This window comes from Cupressus sempervirens, chromosome 9 (genome assembly GCF_028749045.1).
Source record: "Cupressus sempervirens isolate cs-2001-9-10 chromosome 9, ASM2874904v1, whole genome shotgun sequence".
Classification (NCBI taxonomy): domain Eukaryota; kingdom Viridiplantae; phylum Streptophyta; class Pinopsida; order Cupressales; family Cupressaceae; genus Cupressus; species Cupressus sempervirens.
Genome location: NC_143126.1, coordinates 264,226,623 through 264,248,204, shown reverse-complemented (window position 1 = coordinate 264,248,204; position 21,582 = coordinate 264,226,623). Strand labels below are relative to the sequence as shown.

Sequence of the window (21,582 nt, the reverse complement as noted above, 5' to 3'; positions counted from 1 at the left end):
AGTGGAGATAACAATTAATAAATATCAAAAAAGAGTTAAAAGTAGAAAAAGTTAAAAATTGGCCGATAAATAATTAACGGGAAGGATTTTCAATTTTTCGGCCAAACTATTGCAAATTTTTCGTCAAAAATTTAATTTCCGGAAACAAATTGACCTATCAACTAAATTAATCCTAAGAAATCTCTAGAATATTCATAAATTATGGGACTTAAAACTTTTTAAGAATAATTCCAATACAAAATTCATAAGACCACCCACTCTAAATTAATCTTAAGAAATTTCTGAAGTACCACTGAATTTTTTTTAGGAAGCCCCTTCCATAGGACCACACCCTAATTAATTTGCTATTAGAAACTTAGTAATAGAATTTTCGTGCATTTGAAAAAATTCTTGCAATCACACATAATCTAGTGGTGTCGTGGACGTAATTGAAATCCATCTCTTATCTCTGTGCGAGACAATCAATGACTGTAACTTGGAACTGGAAGCAATAAACTACTTGAACAACACTCGCAGATTCTCGTAAGCTTTTGCTTTCTCCGCGTGACGTGGAGTCCACATGTCCCTTCAACGTGTTCATATTTCATCTCATCAGACTCGAAAGGAATGGGTAATCGCATTGCTCTGTGCGATACGTTATAAATTGTGTTCCAGTAAAGTCTAAAGCAATCGTCCTCCTCCACAAGGATCTTCTGCACGTTCTAGTATTTGGATAACAACATGATCTTTGTAAAGGGGATCTTCCTTCGCAGCTTCAGATTCCGAGCATTGATGGAATAATTGAATTGGCCAAAGTTCTGATCCAATTCCAAATGAGGTGGAAGCAGAAGTGTTTCATAAATCGGATATAATGAGCCAGATTTTATCCACTTGCGTTACGGGGATTTTTGAAGCTGCCGGTTCGATTTCCCTGGGCGACATCAAATGCAAAAATGCGAAAGTCCTTTCGTCTTGTTGCCGGCCAGTGCTGTCAAAACGGCGGAGCTGCTCTGTCCGGTGTCAGCAAAGCAGCCGAATTGAGGAAATCCTAGGCAAGGACGGCAATGGGGCCACTGACGTGGCAGAAGTTTTGAATTTGAGTTCCAAAAATGTTGTGGCGGAGAGGGTTCTGACAGAGCCAGTGGAGAGGAAGTCCAGGGCTGGGTCACATGAGGATAAGAGGGCTTTAACAGAGCAGGTGGAGAAGAAGTCTAGAGCAGCGACACATGAGGATAGCAGAGCTTTGACAGAGCAGGTGGAAAGGAAGTCAAGAACAGCAACAAATGAAGATAGCAGGGCTTTAACAGAGCAGTTGGAGAGGAAGCCAAGGGCAGCGTTACATGAGGATAGCAGAATTTTAACAGAGCAGTTGGAGAGGAAGTCCAGGGCAGCTTCACATGAGGACAGCTTTCTCGGAAAGCAAGCGCGAGACCTCCTGAGAGCCGGGGTAGGGTCGTATGAGGAGGACGGATCTTTTGAGAGCGAAGCGTGGACACTTCTTAGGGCAGCTATAGTGAATTATTGCGGCAGCCCCATTGGGACAATTGCCGCAAACGATCCTCTTGATCCTAATATGTTAAATTACGATCAGGTTTGTTTGAATTAGTTCTGAGCATAAATGTGTATGCGTGTGTTTTTCTGCATTTGCATTTGATGTTTTCGTAGACCGTTTCAATCAAGTGCTTGGGTTTTCGTTCATTTGTTGTTTTCCATGGCGCATGGCGTGCATCATGTAAAATCAACTGCTCGTGTTTATACATTTGGTGTTTTCATAGTATTTGATCACACAATATCATGTTTTCTGGAATCAACAGCTTGAGTTTTTATCCATTTGGTGTTACCACGGGGCTTCCTTATATGATATCTTTTTTGTGTTCTGTTTATTTGGTGTCTCTCGTATTGTATTATTACTTTATATCATTTTTCGGTAATCAATATGCATTTGATGTTTGACAGTGAATCCTTATGGAATATCATTTTTGCCTATCGACCAGTGCATGTTTTTTGGATTATCATTTTGGGGTATCAAACATTTTTCATTTTATGCATTTGGTGCATCTGCAGTTGACCAATATGTAATTACCTTTTTAGCAAATTGGTTACTCGTGTTAAAATGTATTTGGTGTTTCTGCAGTGTGTCATGATATGTATACTTAAGTCAATCTTCATGACTCATCACCGTGGTTTACAATAACTTCTCTTCTCATTGGTTTGAATTTTGAACTGTTCAAGGCACTCAATGCATCTAGGTGACACTCACTTTGTGTGCATGCTTTTATTTAGCATGTTTTGCGTCATATGTTTTTGCATGAATCTATTAACAGATGATTCAATGGAACTTATGATCAGGTTTTCATTCGGGATTTTGTACCTTCTGGAATCGCTTTCTTGCTGAAAGGAGAGTATGACATTGTCCGGAATTTTATTCTTCATACTTTGCAGTTGCAGGTACCTATATATTTCATTAAGTAGGACAACATTTTTATCTGCTAAATGATTATTTTGTAGATGTCAAGATTTTATCGAGCATTTTTAAACAAGTATTTGTTGCTCTAAAAATTCTACCTCCCCCTCTCTGTCATGTACACCACACTTCATTAGATCAATGGGATAGAAATGCATCTTTATGGGCACATGGATGTAAGTAGTAGATGCATATTATAAAGAAAGAAAGCCTCAATATTTGACAGTTCTACCGACAGTTAATCTAGATCCATGTGGATCGATTTGAATATTCTTTCAGATCCTATTTATGATATATGCAAATTTAGATTCTCGAATTGACAAATCTCCCAAAAGCATCATTTAACCTAAACGCAAATTTACCTTAATTTATAACATTCAGAAAAATTTACAAGTTTGTCATCTTGCCAAAGTTTGCGAGTATAAATGGTAAATTCTTGAACTTTGTCAAATATTAGACGTGTGACAAAAATGAGGGCAAACCTTGTAAACATGATGTCAACTTGACATTGGCAGGTTAAACTTTAGAAAATTAGAGTCTGCTTCAAAACTCCAGAGGCTTGATTGGGTCTTGTTACTATGCTAGGATATACACTTACATTCTGCATTGCTCTCTCTTTTGACACTCAGTGGAGACTATCTCTTTATATCAGTGTTCGTTCTTTAGTTACTATGTGATATCAAGCCACAAAATTGCTCCCTTGCAGTGGCCATTTGTTTATGAGCTAGGTTGTAAAAACTATTTGGCATTGAATAATCCAAAGAGAGTAACTGGAGCTTCAAGTTTTTCAGTGGTTGCATATTTAAGGAAATCTATGTTAAGGGTTTGAGTGTGTGCTTATTGAACTTGTTTCACTTGATTTGGCACACTCTATATAATTTCCAAATCTGTATGTGTCATACTCATTATCCATGATTGGGTTATAGAGTGGCTGACATGTGGTGTGTGTCATGCTCCAGTAGTCTTTTAGTAGTTTCTCTATTTTCTATTTTTAGCCTGCATTTAAGGATTCTAAGGCTGCCTTTCAACCCTTCTATAGATCTATATACATGGGGTGTTTTCACTCCCAGTCTTCACTTATGAAATTTGCTTGCCTGGTTCTGATTTCAAGATTGTTCCCCTGAGATAACTGTTTTTTTATTTGAAGTTTTGCTTTTTTGGATCTAGTGTATTCTTATCTTGATTCCATTTTTATCACTTATGAAATTTTGTTGTTTGGATCATTGTATCTTGGGATTGTTCCCTTGAAATACATCTGCCTTCTTATTTTAAGTTATTGAATATTATGACGATTTCCCTACATCAACATTTTGGATCTACCTTATTCTTATCTTGCTCACATTTGTGTGGATTCCTACCAATATCTCTATTATTTTGTCAATATATATAGAAATGTCACTATGAGTGGCTTCAAGAATGGCAATTTGGGTAAATAGGGGGAAGCTTTAGCAAATCATGATTTTTTTTGAAGAAAAATATCTCATCCACTCGTGCAATTTTCTTATTGTTGGGGCGATGATTTGAAACCATGATTGTACCTTAAGATTGCAATCTTTGAGGGGTTTCCACAAATGATCACAATAGCAAGTTTGAGAAGTATTGAGGGAGTTGGATTCTTGAGAAGTTGGCCTGGAAGAACTTGTGTGATATCATTTTGGCTGTGGCAGCTTTGGCAAAGAAAGGAAAAGTCATTATAATCTTTTGATACGAGTAATCTCCCTAGATTCTTGTCTTATCAGAAATTTACAGATTTATATACTGTGTTATTAAATTAACTTCAAATGGACTAATAATAAAATATGCAATGTGCGGAATTAGTGCTCTTTGTTTGGTGAAAATTAAACAGACATACAATAAGAAACATCAAGCATAAATAAGATTAACACAATATTTCGACCTGGAAACACCAGTGGAAAAACCATTTGGAAGTGGCAAATGCTCAACTTCTTGCTCTCCCCGTGGCAAAAAGCAGATACACTGAGCTCTTAGGAGAGCATGTATAATAGTAAATTAGTAATGCAAATCTCATTGGTACACTCACTCTTCTGCCTTGCATTAAATTGGGGATTGCTTCTATGATCAACTGAACTTGCTAGCTCTTCTCGAACACTCCTATGTTTATTATTGAAACTATGCTTCTTACAAATAGATAATTGGAAGTTCTCTTTTGTGTTGTAAAGAACTCCTAGATGTTTTGGATTATGGAAAAACATTGCTTCTGCCATGACCATCCTTCCATTAATTTTGAAACGAGTAAACTTGTGTTTTCTGTCAAAACAATATTATCATGGCACTAATGAGACTTCCTTGTCGCAAAAGAAATTACCATGAAAAAGCAAACTGGCCACAACAAGTGCGAAATCATCATGCCAAATGCAAAACCACTATGATAAATTCAATCACCACGTCGTTGTCTCTGGTATTTTTTGTCAGTAAGAAAACTCCTCTCTATCTATTACCCCATTCAGACCAAACTCTAGTTTAATGAAGTGAATCTTATGGATTAATGATAGAATGTTATTTTTGATAGTTGAAGCAAATTTGCATGTCTATTTGCCTATACGTGTGCTGATGGAAAGGAGAACCATTGAGTGCAATTTTATTTGAAACCACAAGCCTTTGGCCATAAAAAATTACCCTTTTGATTGATAAGTAGGAGATATTTTCCACAGCAAGTCAAATTGTGATATTTCTATTGGGATTTAACTGTGTAGTTTTTGAGTCACACTCATTGACCCATGTTTCATGAGTAGTGATTCACACAAATCCTTATCTCATGAGAATAAATGGAACACTTAGCCCTCATCGGATCTAGTGATGCTCACAGAGGTGAAGCACCAGGACTTCCCGCGAGGTCACCCATCCCAGTACTACTCCAGCTTGAGCTTGCTAAACAATGGATTTCTCTCCATGGTTAAACCCACTCTGCTTGCAACCCCCTGTGAATCACTACTTATGAAACATGGGTCAATGAGTTTGACTCAAAAACTACACAGTTAAATCCTGATAGCACTATTACAAATTACCTTTCTCCTATCAAATCTGAAACAAAGTAGAAAACAGGGGAAACAGTTAAGGAATCATGTAAGGAAGGCATCTCAAACTCTTCACAAGTGACATAATGCAGAACAAACATATGAAGGTTTCAACAAGTGATTGCAAGTTGCAATTTTATTTGAAACCACAAGTGTTTGGTCACACCTGGCCATATAAAGAATACCTTTCTCCAATCAAATCTGAAACAAAGTAGAAAACAAGGAAAATGTGTAAGGAATCAAGGAAGGAAGGCGTCTCAAACTCTTCACAACTAACATAACTCAGAACAATCATAATGAAGGTTTCAACAAGTAATTGCAAGTTGCAACCTAAACCCATTTCAGCAGGTGGAAATCATTGGCTTCATGTAGGGAAGTCAGAATAAACTCAGGGTTCATAAATCGACTATGATCAAAGATGCAATAAAGACAGAGAAGCTCCCATTTACAAATGCTCTCAAGTTTAATCTTAAGTTCTTAACACTGTATAGATAGTTGCTGACATCATCAAGTCTTGACAAATTGCTAGGCTCACACAATAACAAGCAAAATGAAGGGAAATGGGTTCATGCTAGTATGATAACATCTATTATGTGAAGTTTGAACCACTAGTGGGGTGAAAAAAATCTCATTCTCCTAGATATTGAAGCAATTGAGAGTTGGTTAAGGAAGAAGAGGAAATAGCTGCCTGCTTATTTCTTGGTAAATTTTCCTTGGACATACTAAATTGATGTCTAGGATAACATCTAGGCTATTTTGCAGAATTTAGTGCAAAATAAAGAGACTTACGTTATTCATTCAATGGTTATCGACTACTTCGGCTATTTCCAACCAAACAAACTGCAAAAGGAAAGGGTCTAGAAAGTTATTTTACACCTAGAATTCAAGAGATGATGAATGCCTTTGTGACTTTGCTAGACTCAATTATTGACGTCAACCATGTTAGTGTGTCTCCTACGGTAAATATGAGATGTTCAAATTATTACCATTCCATTCACCATTAATTTCTCATAGCCCAGCGATAGATTAATTGCACAATAAATTCACAGAAAGAAATTCTATTTGATTTATAACAATTAATCCTCTGAGTTAATTAACTGAAATTAAATAGTGGAAGCAAAATAACAAAAGCCAAACACACAGAGACAATAACACAGATATACCTAGGAAACCCTAGTTTGGGGAAAAACCTCCAACTATTGGATCTTCTATTCAGCCTAACAACAAACCTTCTCTCAAAGTCTAATAGAATCCAATTACAAGTTTGCTATTGCTATCTTACATATATAGAGCCTAGCTGCTTTACTTAGCTTGTAAGAAAAGAATATTTTCTTATTGTGATATTGCTATCAGTATTTAATTGTGTGATTTTGAGTCAAACTCATTGACCCATGTTTCATGAGTAGTGATTCAACATGAATCCATCTCTCATGAGAATAAATGGAACACTTAGCAATCATTGGATCTAGGTGATGCTCACACGGGTGAAGCACTGGGACTTCCCGGGAGGTCACCCACCCTAGTACTACTCCAGCCTAAGCGTGCTTAACTACGGAGTTTCCTCCATGGTTAAACTTAAAGCTTGCAACCCCATTTACAAAACCTTCACCAAGTGTTTTGCCTTATGAACAATTCATTAGAAAGCCCCTTAAGCTCATCAATTGATAAGTAGGAGATAATTTCTATAGCAAGTCAAATTGTGATATTGCTATTAGGATTTAACTGTGTGATTTTGAGTCAAACTCATTGACCCATGTTTCATGAGTAGTGATTGAACATGAATCCATCTCTCATGAGAATAAATGGAACACTTAGCACTCATTGGATCTAGGTGATGCTCACAGGGGTGAAGCACCGAGACTTCATGGGAGGTCACCCATCCCAGTACTACTCCAGCCTGACCGCACTTAAGTATGGAGTTTCCTCCATGGTTAAACCCAAAGCTTGCAACCCCATTTGCAAAACCTTCACCAAGTGTTGTGCCTTATGAACAATTCATTAGAAGGCCCCTTAAGCTCATCAATTGATAAGGAGATAATTTCTACAGCAAGTCAAATTGTGATATTGCTATTAGGATTTAACTGTGTGATTTTGAGTCAAACTCATTGACCCATGTTTCATGAGTAGTGATTGAACATGAATCCATCTCTCATGAGAATAAATGGAACACTTAGCACTCATTGGATCTAGGTGATGCTCACAAGGGTGAAGCACTGGGACTTCCTGGGAGGTCACCCATCCCAGTACTACTCCAACCTGAGCGCGCTTAACTACAGAGTTTCCTCCATGGGTAAACCCAAAGCTTGCAACCCCATTTGCAAAACCTTCACCAAGTGTTGTGCCTTATGAACAATTCATTAGAAAGCCCCTTAAGCTCATCAATTGATAAGTAGGAGATAATTTCCACAGCAAGTCAAATTGTGATATTGCTATCAAGATTTAATTGTGTGATTTTGAGTCAAACTCATTGACCCATGTTTCATGAGTAGTGATTCAACGTGAATCCATCTCTCATGAGAATAAATGGAACACTTAGCACTCATTGGATCTAGGTGATGCTCACAGGGGTGAAGCACCAGGACTTCTCAGGAGGTCACCCATCCTAGTATTACTCCAACCTAAGCGTGCTTAACTACGGAGTTTCCTCCATGGTTAAACCCAATGCTTGCAGCCGCATTTGCAAAACCTTCACCAAGTGTTATGCCTTATGAACAATTCATTAGAAAGCCCCTCAAGCTCATCAATTGATAAGTAGATGATAATTTCCACATCAAGTCAAATTGTGATATTGCTATCAGGATTTAATTGTGTGATTTTGAGTCAAACTCATTGATCCATGTTTCATGAGTACTGGGATGGGTGACCTCCTGGGAAGTCTCGGTGCTTCACCCCTGTGAACATCACCTAGACCCAATGAGTGCTAAGTGTTCCATTTATTCTCATGAGAGATGGATTCATGTTGAATCACTACTCATGAAACATGGGTCAATGAGTTTGACTCAAAATCACACAGTTAAATTCTGATAGCAATATCACAATTTGACTTGCTGTGGAAATTATTTCCTACTTATCAATTGATGAGCATAAGGGGCTTTCTAATGAATTGTTCATAAGGCACAACACTTGGTGAAGGTTTTGCAAATGGGGTTGCAAGCTTTGGGTTTAACCATGGAGGAAATTCCGTAGTTAAGCGCGCTCAAGCTGGAGTAGTACTGGGATGGGTGACCTCCCGGGAAGTCTTGGTGCTTCACCCTTGTGAGCATCACCTAGATCCAATGATTGCTAAGTGTTCCATTTATTCTCACGAGAGATGGATTCATGTTGAATCACTACTCATGAAACATGGGTCAATGAGTTTGACTCAAAATCACACAGTTAAATCCTGATAGCAATATCACAATTTGACTTGTTGTGGAAATTATCTCCTACTTATCAATTGATGAGCTTAAGGGGCTTTCTAATGAATTGTTCATAAGGCACAACACTTGGTGAAGGTTTTGCAAATGGGGTTGCAAGCTTTGGGTTTAACCATGGAGGAAACTCCGTAGTTAAGCGAGCTCAGGCTGGAGTAGTATTGGGATGGGTGACCTCCCAGGAAGTCCCAGTGCTTCACCCCTGTGAGCATCACCTAGATCCAATGAGTGCTAAGTGTTCCATTTATTCTCATGAGAGATGGATTCATGTTGAATCACTACTCATGAAACATGGGTCAATGAGTTTGACTCAAAATCACACAGTTAAATCTTGATAGCAATATCACAAGTTGACTTGCTGTGGAAATTATCTCCTACTTATCAATTGATGAGCTTAAGGGGCTTTCTAATGAATTGTTTATAAGGCACAACACTTGGTGAAGGTTTTGCAAATGGGGTTGCAAGCATTGGGTTTAACCATGGAGGAAACTCCGTAGTTAAGCGAGCTCAGGCTGGAGTAGTACTGGGATAGGTGACCTCCCGGGAAGTCCCGATGCTTCACCCCTGTGAGCATCACCTAGATTCAATGAGTCCTAAGTGTTCCATTTATTCTCATGAGAGATGGATTCATGTTGAATCACTACTCATGAAACATAGGTCAATGAGTTTGACTCAAAATCACACAGTTAAATCCTGATAGCAATATCACAATTTGACTTGCTATGGAAATTATCTCCTACTTATCAATATTTTATTACTTTCTTAGGCTTTAAATCATATATAAAATCACTTTCTGTTTTTCTCAAACTCACAAACTTAGAAATATTCTTTTAAAGAATAAAAGTAAAGTTGTTGCTAAATATCCAACCTAAGTTGCTTTAAAACAACTTCTCTCCACCTTCTGAGCGAAACAACAAAAAACTAACACCCCCTCTTAGCGAGGAAGGTGTTCTGCACAACACCTAACTTATCCCTGAAGAATACAAACTTATTCTTCACAAAAGATTGTGTCAGCATATCTGCTATTTGTTTGCCAATAGGAAAGTACTGTAGTCTAGCTATCCAATTCTCCACTCAATCTCTGATGAAGAAAACCTACAATTGCACCTTCTATCCAACTTCAAGAGCAATAACAGACTGCAAGATTGCCACAATAGTTATATAGAAATAACTTCAGCATCACAATCCTCTCTTTACTAAGCAAACAACTCTCACTGAATGTGCACACAAAAACTTGTGCTAAAAACTGCCTTTAGAAGAATTTGGAAAATTCACAGCTGAATGTATAGCAATTTCTATCCACAAGAATAATTGCCTTTGCTTCCCTTGCTAAATTTTTTATTTCCCTTCTTCCCCGGTTTCTCTTGGAAATCTCTCCACACAATATATCTGGGAAATCTCTTCCTCTCAACATATCGAGGGAATCTCTTCCTCTCAATGTATCGAGGAAATCTCTTCCTCCAAGAAATCTCTTCTACGCAAGCCCCTCCTTGCACCTTGGATCCACACCATGCAAACCCCATGACAAATAATGATCACCATAGCCATCTTGCAACCTGTCTTTACTCGGTCATTGGTTGTCATAGCCATATAAGAAATTGGAGACAAATCTTTTTTTTTTGTAATCTGTGTCATAGATCTTGGTTTTTTATTCAGAGTTCATAGCTCTTGGCTCTGATACCATGTTAAATTCTCATAACCTAGCTATAGATTAATTTCTCATAGCTTTGATACCATGTTAATTTCTCTTAGCCCAGCTACAGATTAATTGCACAATAAATTCATAGAAAGAAACTCTATCTGATTTATAACAATTAATACTCTGGGTTAATTAGCTGAAACTAAATAGCGGAAGCAAAATAACATAAGTCAAACACAGAGAGACAATAACACAAATATAGCCAGGAAACCCCAGTTTGGGGAAAGACCTGCAACTATTGGATCTTCTATTCAGCCTAACAGAAAACTTTCTCTCGAAGTCTAATAGAATCCAATTACAAGTTTGCTACTATAATCTTACATATATAGAACCCAATTGCCTTACTTAGCTTGTAAGAAAAGAATATTTTCTTACTTTCTTAGGCTTTAAATCATATATAAACTTATTTCCTGTTTTTCTCAAACTCACAAACTCAGAAATATTCTTTTAAAGAATAAAAACAAAGCTGTTGCTAAATATCCAACTGAAGTTGCTTTATAACAACTTCTCTCCACCTTTTGAGCTAAAGAAAAAAAAAAACTAACATTAACACCATGCATCAATGCATATCAATGTGCAATTAATAATCAAAGCTAAGCTTATGAATATGCCAATTGACCATGCAAGACAAAGCTGCAATCAACAAACAACTAGTGGTATGGTCAAAGTGAGTTCAACAAAGGTGCATCCACAATATCTTCCATTCATCTAAACACTATTTTTAATCATACAATAAAATTTACACTAATTGAGGAAATGTAGAAACCATGCAATACTCCAAAAGATACAAGTAATCCACCATGAAGACCAACGATGAGTTAAGAACAATTTAGCAGATACAAGTAATCCACCATGAAGACCAACAATGAATTAAGAACAATTTAGCAGTATCATAGCAACAATCTCTCCAAGTCTCCTCCATTACAGATGACAAAGCTTTGCTTTTTATAAAAGCTCCAACTACAATTGACCAGAATTGACCAACAATGAATTAAGAACAATTTAGCAGTATCATAGCAACAATCTCTCCAAGTCTCCTCCATTACAGATGACAAAGCTTTGCTTTTTATAAAAGCTCCAAGTACAATTGACCAGAATTGATTTGGAATCAAGAGCCAAGATTATGTCAACAAAACCCTAATCCAACTAATTGCTGCAAGCAGTAAATGCTTGACCAATTACATGAATGTGCCACCCTTGTGGGTCAATGAGAAAATTACACTGCCAAGAGCCAATCAGAAAACTGGTTAGGTAGAAGTATTATGTGGATTCCACATGTACACTTGGTATGATCTGATTGACTGTGCTTGGATACGTGCACTTGGAGTCTTTTGATTGGTTGAGAACTTGAAAATGAGTGGGCGCCACCTCAACATGTTTATCTCATAGACTTGATTATCGTTTTGGTGATGAGAAAATATCTCTTGACACTCAATATTATCAAGCCTTTAATTGGGATGGCATATTTTCAAATTGCTTCACCTTTACAAATTTTTCGAACTTTGAAATCCTCTCATTGCCATGATCCAATTGAACTTGGATTCCTTGAGGGAATTCAAGTTGATGATAACTTCCTTCGCTTGTAGCACTGATTCTTTGATTTCATCTTCATGTTGCAACTTAGATTTGTATTTCCACTTTGATCTTCAACTTTGAACTTGCATCTTCACCTTGTCCCTGATCTCAAAGTACCTTCTTGTTTGTTCCCTTTGATGGATGGTTGGATATTTGCTTGAAGTCTTTGAGCTTTGATCTTGCCACAGCTCCTTGCTCTCTAGAAAATCCCTTGTTTCAAATTTATCTTGCAAAACAAAGGAGGCAATTTTTTTAAGATGGTAAAATGATGTTCATTGTTTCAGCATGCTATTTAGATGAAATAAACTTAACCTATAAACCATCTTAACAGGGAACAATCCACATTTTTAATTTCAGACCTGATTTGTGTTCTGTTTTTTCTGAAAACAACAAGGTTCACAGCCCTAGTTTGATTGGACTTGATGTTGTTAAAGGTCTGAAATTTCTGATGTTTCTTCCGAATTGATTTGCTGCTTACAAAATTCATCGAGTACTGGATCAGGTCTGCCCTGCTTTTCAGAAATTTTCTTTTTCTTGCTTTCCTTTTTTATTGAAATGAAATGCTTTCACCTCCTTTATATGGACCACCCAAGGCTAAAGCTCTGACCTTAACCCAGGCCAGCTTGTATAGGGAGAATAAAACCACTTTTTGTTTAAAAGTTTCCCTCCTTACCCTCTAATGTAAGTGGACCTGGTTCAAAGTTGAGACTTTGATAGGGAGAATAAAAACATTTTTTATTTAAAATTTTCCCTCCTTTATTGGGGAGGCAAATTCATGTGTGTAGTTGAGTTTTTGCCCTCCAAAAGAGGTGGACAAGAGAGGGTTGGATTCCAACCTCCCTTTGTCCCTCTTCTATTTGCTATGGACATAGAGTTCCATCAATTTTGCCTTCAATCAACAATTATACCTCAATTTGCAAACCTTGATTTAAATTTTTTTCTTTAATGACCTGATTTTCACACTTCGTTGATCTCTTACTACTCAAACTCAATCAATTTTGGAGAAAAAAAGCATAGTTTTAACCCCTGATTCTACAAGTTTTCATTGCCACAAAGTCCATGTAATGAATATTCTGCTCTAACTAGGTGGTGGATTTTTCATGGTCTTCGTCCCATAGTGGACAAGAGGGGGTCAATATCTGATTCCTCCTTGTTCCAGCTTGGACTAGAGGGTCAGAATCCGACCCTTCCTGGTTCTACCTTCATCACCGAAGTTTGGACTTGGAGTATTGTTTTTTCAATCTATGTTTGCCATCTCATTTTCTCATCGATTTTTCCTCATTTTGTTCATCGTTTCTTCTCCAAAACCTTATGTTTTCATGCTCAAATTAACCTCATAGCTGGTTCAATCAAGTTCACCTTTGGAAATCATCTTCATCACTTTGGTTTTCATCTCAATTCATCAAGCCTTCTTTCCTTGTTTTACTTCTATCATTTAAACCTTTTCACCAAGTGTTTCCCTCATGTTTTTGACTTTAACATCCCACTTCAATCTCATTTCTAGTTGACAAGACTTGGTTGGCAACTTGGACTTAGCTTACTTAGACTAGTCCTAGATTTCCAATTTTATTCTGTCTCATCCTCAATTGGCTTGAGAGACTCTGGGATTTCTACCAAACTAAAGCCTATTGCAGTCTCTACTCTATTGCCAAAGGGAAAAGAAGGGGTTCCCATTTGCAATGGGGTGATGGTGTGAAAGGGTCACAACAAATATCTTGATTTATGATTCAATGATGATTGTTGGATGATGAATCTCAAATAAATTGATCTCCCTTTAATACATTATCATCAAGAGAGTTTGATGCAAGAGCATCCAGGGTGTAAGAGCAATCTTGCATCATCCAAAAATATTGTCTAGTTTTTCATTAAGGGCTATCTCTGTGCAGAGGTACTATTTCTGAAATTTACTATTCTTAGTAGTAAAGTGTCTATTGGAGCTCTGAATGTTCTAATCTCTTCTTTGGAGATTTACTTTAGTTATATCAGCCTATCAATAAAGTTTCATTACAAGATCAAGTTTGGTTTTGAAGATATTGAATTTTCTTTTGTTTTGGCAAAAGGGTACAAAAAATTTGAACTCAGTTTTAAAGGCTTTAGAGGCTCTAAAAATGGGTCAAACTTTGGCATTAGTGAAGCTTGCAGAGCACTTCACGCCAATTCCGAAATGGGGTTATAATAGCCAATTAGGGCAACGGGTGAAGAGTCACGGCCTCAGAAAGTTGTAGTATTTAGGATGGAAAAATAAAATTCATTCAAAGACTCATTTGAGTTCTAAAAGTTGTTTAGGGCCTATTCCCTTGTAATAAAAAATAAATAATAATATCTTAGGTATGTTTGTCCTCAAAGTTTAGGATTAAAATTTTTAGAACCTTGTTGGGCAGTCAAAATCCCCCCTTACATAATGAAGGCCCATAGGGAACCATCTAGGGCATTTTTGAGGATCTATGTGGTGGCTTTGACTTGCAGAATATTGTAATAAAAAGGCCCACATGGGCATGTTATATTTTAGAATAATGCAAGTATAATTCATTGGAGATAATAGAAAGCAAGTTTCTTGTTTTTGTAATTTGTTGTTATTTCTCTATTCTATTGTGTGTGTTTGTCTTGATAAGGGAAATACCTTTCATCAGAGTCATGAGGTTTGCACACCATCACTCCATTTGTAAATGGGTACCCCTTTTTTTGTTTTGGTAGTAGCAGTAGTAGTCTTAGGTGGTGTCAATTATCAAGTTTCCGTGTCGAAGAGATGAGTTTGGGCAACTTTTGCTTGTTGGGTAGCCAAGTATGTCAAGGGTATGAGTGAGAGTTGAGCTAAGTTGAGACTATGGAGTTGAAATGAAAGGACTTGTGATTAAATGAGTTGGAATCTTTTGAATTCCAATGTCAATTTCTTCTTAAAAAGTAAGGAAAGATTGACAGAGAGAGTGTTGATGGAGGCGTTTTGAATCTTCAAATTTGGCCAAGTTTGGAATTTTTTGAAAGCTCCCAAAATCTAAAATCTTTATTATAACTCCTATGAAATTGAAACCTATCTCAAACATTCTAATAGTATTTATATAAAATTTGACTTTATAAAATAAATTTAACTGTTATATTTTATATAAATCAGTTCGCTCTCCGAGCTGAAGAATTGACGTCAATTTCATCTTAAAAAGTCAGGAAAGATTGGCAGAGAGAGTGCTGATGGAGGTGTGTTTTGGAATTTTTTGAAAGCTCCCAAAATCTAAAATCTTTATTATAACTCTTATGAAATTGAAACCTATCTCAAACATTCTAATAGTATTTATATAAAATTTGACTTTATAAATTGTAACTTAACTGTTATATTTTGTATAAATCATTTCGCTCTCCAAGCTGAAGAATTGACATGAAGAATTTGGGGGTTAACTTGCAAAATGGAAAATCCTAACATTAGGTCAGAACCTAACCATGTCTTAGGATTCACAATCCGAACAACCCCCAAAATTCCACCATCAGTTTATGAGAGTTTCAAGTGCGAATTGATAAGAAAAAGTGAATGAAGATTGCAAAATGATGGTTTTTGGAGGAAAAATTGTGACATTAAAGTAATCTCAAAGGGAGGGGCGGAATCCACTAATTCTAGTTACAAAATTTGCTCTAGCTTGGTTGATGTTAAGGGCTAAACTAAGTCTAGTAGAGTTACAAAGACATCTAGTATTTCTTACATTCTAGGAGTAAAGTAGCTTTCTAACCCTTTCCTTTGCAATTTATTTGGTTGAGAGTGATTGAAGAAGTTAAAGTCAAGTTGCTATCCATTGAACGAATAAAATAAGTCCCTTGGTGATAACTAGCATATCACATTATAAAACTGATTGGAAGTCCACGATTAAGAAGGAACTTTGAGGTTGTCTCATTTGATCACACAATTCGTCTATATCGTTTAGCATATGAGCATCCTTATGCTAGGAATAACAATCCTCGCAACACAATTGGGGGGGTGGGGTGGGGGGTGAATCAGTTGTGTCCTATATTTACAAACTTTATACTTTTCAAAATTTCAACCAAATCACCAATGAAAGATACAATTGGGCATAACAAGATGAACAAGATAAAAGCCAACACCATAAGACACAAGATTTTGGTTCTCAAGGAAAACTTTGTTAAGGGGAAAACCCTGATGGGGATGATACCTGCAAGATCATGCACTAATATGAAAATGTCCCTATTAGGAGACCCGACCTTTTTAGGAGTCGATGCAAAGCATTTAGTACATCAATCCTTGTTAAAGGACAAAAGCTTTGTTATAAGGTTCACAACCCTGTTAGGAGTTGATGGATAACAAAAGTCTCACTACATGAGCACATTGCTTGATGGGTGAAGGTTAAAGCCACCTTCAAGGGGACTCATTGTCCAAAGAATGAAAGGTAAATCCACCTTTGATGAACTCACTGTATGACAACTCAATTGCCATTATAGTTTCAATGAAGTGCTCAAGGAATAATCAAAGATTCCACTCATAACTCTAACAAAGCATTTGACCAACCTTTTGCTCCGCTCTGATATCCGACATCAAAGCTCACAACAATATATCCACATCCTACATTCCATGCATTACAACAAAGGAATTACTTTCCTTTATACAAGTTACAAACAAGCAATTAGGTCAGTCGGCTAGGACTTCCCTAATGCACAAATAATTTCACTATCCAATGCTAAGGTACACACAATACCTATTACAAGTATATTACAATTACAAATATCAAAACACCTGCTAGGATCCATGATGAACGCTCACCAACCCATAATACATGCTACCCTATTCAGTTGGCTCCCAAAAGTAATTATCCAAATGCCACACGCTAGCGACCAACACAACATGAACCAAATGAACCACAAATCCCGAAGCATGCACCAAACCAAGTCTTCTACCATGCCTTATGCTCACATACAATAATTCCTACTTGCCAACAACTTATACTGAAAACACTAACCACCTCTAGCATTATTTATTGTCAGTAGTTTGCAACCAGTCTTCACAAAAACATTTGTAACTCTCTCAAATCAACACATAAAGCTCTGTGACCATAGACATAATGTCTATACTTGCTCTGAAACATAAATCCAAGCTCGCATACTCAAGGATCTCGTACACTATCTGTAATGTCTTGCTCAATACCCTGTAACACACAAAATCATACTCTGTCTATCTCATCTCTGAAACATTCAGACATATGTTGACATCAATGACAAAACTTGTACGTGAACACCTCATTTAGCAACAATTTCAATCAACAATCTCCCCAATATCCAACATATCTAACAATCTCCTTCATTATCCAACAATCTCCCCCTTTGGTATTGATGGCAACACATGTGTGAAAAACTATCAATCCAAAAGTAGCACCTCAATATAACTTTTTGAATAGCCTAAAAAATGATCCCCTTTCGACATAGCTCTTCGCCACTAGGAAATACTTCCCTCAGATGGAGTTTTTTCACGTCTTCTCTCCCCCTTAGACATCAATAGCAAAGGGTGCCAAATAATGCAAAACTCTGAAACAATCTCCTCTTCTGACAATTCTTCTGATACAAGCATAACATCTGCTATCCAAAGGAAAATCTAGTGCCACAAAACATGCTAGGTGCTCTGATGACCCAATTTTCTTCCTTGAAACAGATCCAAAGAGCTCTTAAGCTTGGCTCTAACCACAACGACTACACCCCCCAAGGAGCAACACCTAAGCATTACATCTAGACTTATGATAATGCTTTGATAAGCTCTGGATTGATGCACTCCTACATCATTTAGTTCTTGAAAGGCGGGGCCATCACCCCGAGCATACCTTTGAGACACTAAAAGGTTCTTTTAGGTAAAGGCTTAGTGAAAATATCAGCTATCTTTTCCTTTGTGTTTACATACTCCAACTTCACCTCTTTCTCTACAACTTTTTCTCTCAAAAAGTGATACTTGATTGATATATACATTTTCTTTGAATGCAATACTGGATACTTTGACATGTCAACAGTTCTTGTATTATCACAATGAATAACAATAGGCTGAATAATTACAATACCCGTCAATATTTGTTTCATCCATACTGAGTGCAATTAATTGCAGCAGTAACATACTTTGATTCAGCAATGGTAGATATGCAACCCTGCTTCTTGCTTAGCCAAGGAACCAATCTCCTTCCAAGAAAGAAGGCTCCTCGATTTGTATTCTTCTTGTCATCCACACTTCCTATGCAATCAATTTCAGTAAAAGCATACAAAGTTAAATCATCGAATCTATCATACCACAAACCATGATTCAATGTTTCTTTTAGATATCTAAAGATTCTCTTCACAACTGTCAAATGAGTCTCTTTAGGTTATGCTTGAAATCTTGCAACAATTCAAACAACAGTAGATATATCTGGCCTTGTGTGAGTTAGATATTGCAATCCACCAATCGTTGATCTGTACCTTGTCTAAAATCTTGACAACACAACTGGAAGGGGGGTGACGGGTAATTTAGTCTTGTTGTGAGGATTGTTATTCCTAAGACCTTATTCAAGAGAGAGTTGGAGATTTGGTATTTCATCTTAGAATACTAAGCATTTGATTATGTGTGTTGTAGTGGAGCAAAACTCACATCAATTGGAGTGACAAACTTTCACAAATGCTACCATTTGAAAGAGTAACCCTATATTCTTAATCTTTGTGCTTGAGCACCCTTTCAATTTTAATAACGTCTTTGGTAATTGCTGACAGTGATTTCTTATTTAACTTTATATACCTGCCTTTATCAAAAATTGCTTGGCAATCCAAATATGGGTGTGACATTGTGTAATACTAATTCTATTTTAAATTATTTAATATATTATGTTATGCTTATTAGTAATATTTTTTTGATGAATAGACCTTTTCCATTGGCATTAATTAAAATAATAAAGATACATATTCACAAAAAAGGGGTCGAGGGATACAGGATCACCCCGCAAGTCCAAACGGCCCAAGGCCAGAAATCAACTATTCATCAAGAAACATATATAAGCAAAAACAAGAAACTTTAGGTTGCAAGAGCAATGCCAACCAAAGGAGGGTCTTTATCATCACAACCCCAAAAATCCTTGGGGTCAGTGGTTGGCTCAGGAGGAGCCCAACCGTCAGCAACAATAGTATCTTTATCATCTTCTTTTTCTTCTATAGCCCTGGGAGGAGAAATGGCAAGATCCAGCTGGGGGAAAGCCCACTTGGGTTCACAGGGAGCAGACGACCAACTCACATCAGCGACAGCAGGGGGAGCTATTGGGGACCAGCCCGAGCCCAACCTCCGAGGAGGCGAGGCCGAGTGTTGATGACCACGAAATCCACCACTAGGAGAGCGACAACGAGGCTGCGACCTAGGGGTCTGTGAGCGGCGAGCAGATCTGCTCCGGCCTCGCCAACAACCACGGGGAGGAGTGCAATCATTGGAAAAAGAATCTGGAGGTACTCGGGCAACTGTACAAGGGGCATTTCCCCAGTGAGCAAGTAGCTCCCGCAGGTGAGCCACTTCTAGCACGACCTTGTCAGTTGGTACTTGAATCTGCAACATGACATTATTATATATACGTGCTTTAGAGTACATTGCAACATAAGTATCAAGAAAGCTGTGAGAGAACAAAACAACATTACGATCTTTCCAGATTGTAAACAATATCTCCATTCTAAAAGCATGCTAGATCTGGGCATATCTAAAAGGTAGTCTAGGAGCATCACCAATAACTATCATATACCAGGTGAAAGCCTCTGGATGAAAGGGCCTGAAAAAATCATAAATCCAGAGCCAATAATTCTGAGCTCTTTTGCAGAACCAAAAAATATGCAAAAAGCTTTCAGGCTGGCCACAAAAAGGGCATCTAGGATCTGGGACTCCCAAATGGTGAAGTCGAGGGCCCAAAGGGAAACCCTGGAAGAGGAGACACCAGGCGAAGTGAGCAATCTTTGGCTCTATGATGGTATGCCAAACAATGGCAAATCTAAGATTCCAAGTCTTATGCGAAGAATGCAAATGCTAGCGCTGGTTGAGAGTGTCAACCATCGGAAGATGGGGCACCAGCCACCGATACCCCAGCTTGGGCTTATAACTGATCATTGGAGTGGCGGGGTACCATTTCCAATCTTTCCACCATAGGTGTGATGAGTGAATTCCTAGCTTGTGCAACAAATTGGGAGGAACTGTAGAAACTAGAAGATCAATTGTCTGTCGATATGGACGGATAAGCTTATACTAGACCTGCAGATCCTCCCATGAGCGAAGGCTCATAGTAACCCTGGAGAATAAATCTCTGGGAGTTCTAATACCCCTGCGAAATAATTGCAAAGCACTAGTGCCTTGAATTTTGGCTAAAGGCACACCTTGTGTGGCAAACAAGGGTGACCACCAAAGGTTTTGTTGAGTCATTGAGAGTCCATCTTTGAATCTATTACCAGACCAACGAAGCCATGGTTTGAGAGCTTCCCTGGACTTCCAAATACTCTTAGCAACAAAAGTGCTTTGAATTTGAATAGGTTTAGAGGTCACACGAAGGGTTTGAAGACCAATCCCTTTCCAGGATGGACGGTTAATCGGAAAGCTTGAAGAAATGTAGTGGCGTTGCATAATTTTCCAGGCTTCATCTCCTGAGAGAGCCCGTATGGCCCACTTGGCACAGAGGGCTAGCCCCTGCTTGTGGGTGGAGAGTAACCCAAGGCCACCAAACTCTTTGGGCAAACAACAGAAGTCCCAAGCAACTCTGTGGAAGCCATGATGCACGGCATCAGAGGGTCAGAGGAAGTCCCTGAGAAGACATTCGAGCTTAAGGTATGAGGCTTTAGAGGGAGCCCAACAAGAAAAATAGTAGACATGAGTAGCAGCAAGCACTTTGGAGTAGATTTGAAATTCGCCTGCAAGAGAGAGAGGCTTAGTAATCCAATAGTCCAACTTCTTCTCAATTCGAGCAAGCATAACATTCCACAGCTCCACAGGAGATGCTTGAAAAGCAAATGGAGTGCCCTGAAATCTAAAGATTTCACCATGTTGGACCCATTTCCATCCATACTGTTGCAGCCAGTGAGGCTCGGACAATAAAGACTTGCAGTAGTAGAGGGTTTTGTGCCATTGGACAACAAACGTTGAAGCAAGGCAAAAAGTATCCAAACATTGCAAAGCATTGGCAATATTCTCCTCATCCTCAATCAAAGTGAGGAAAGAATCATCTGTAAAATGACCATTGACTAGCTGAGTGGTCGACTCCGGTAAAGAAATACCATGTACCAACCCTTGGGAAATGGCATTGGCCAACAGGTAGCCAAAGCCCTCAGTTGCTAAAACATAAAGGGTAGGTGCAAGAGGACAACCTTGCCGGATAGCTAGGAAGAACCCAAAGGCTTGAGAGTGACGTCCATTAATGGTGATGCAAGTAGAGGCATCCCCAAAAAGCATCTACATCA

At 37.9% G+C, this 21,582-nt stretch overlaps 1 protein-coding gene across 1 annotated transcript in view; it reads left to right on the top strand.

Annotated features, from left to right (window-relative positions):
- Window positions 1-376: 376 nt before the first annotated feature.
- Window positions 377-21,582, top strand: part of LOC149538469 (neutral/alkaline invertase 3, chloroplastic-like) — a 67,960-nt gene continuing 46,754 nt past the window's right edge. Inside the window, exons 1-2 of the mRNA XM_089799798.1 lie at window positions 377-1,570; window positions 2,329-2,427. Of these exons, the coding sequence (XP_089655924.1) occupies window positions 851-1,570; window positions 2,329-2,427 (819 nt within the window). The 5' untranslated portion in view covers window positions 377-850. The remainder of the gene's footprint in view (window positions 1,571-2,328; window positions 2,428-21,582) is intronic.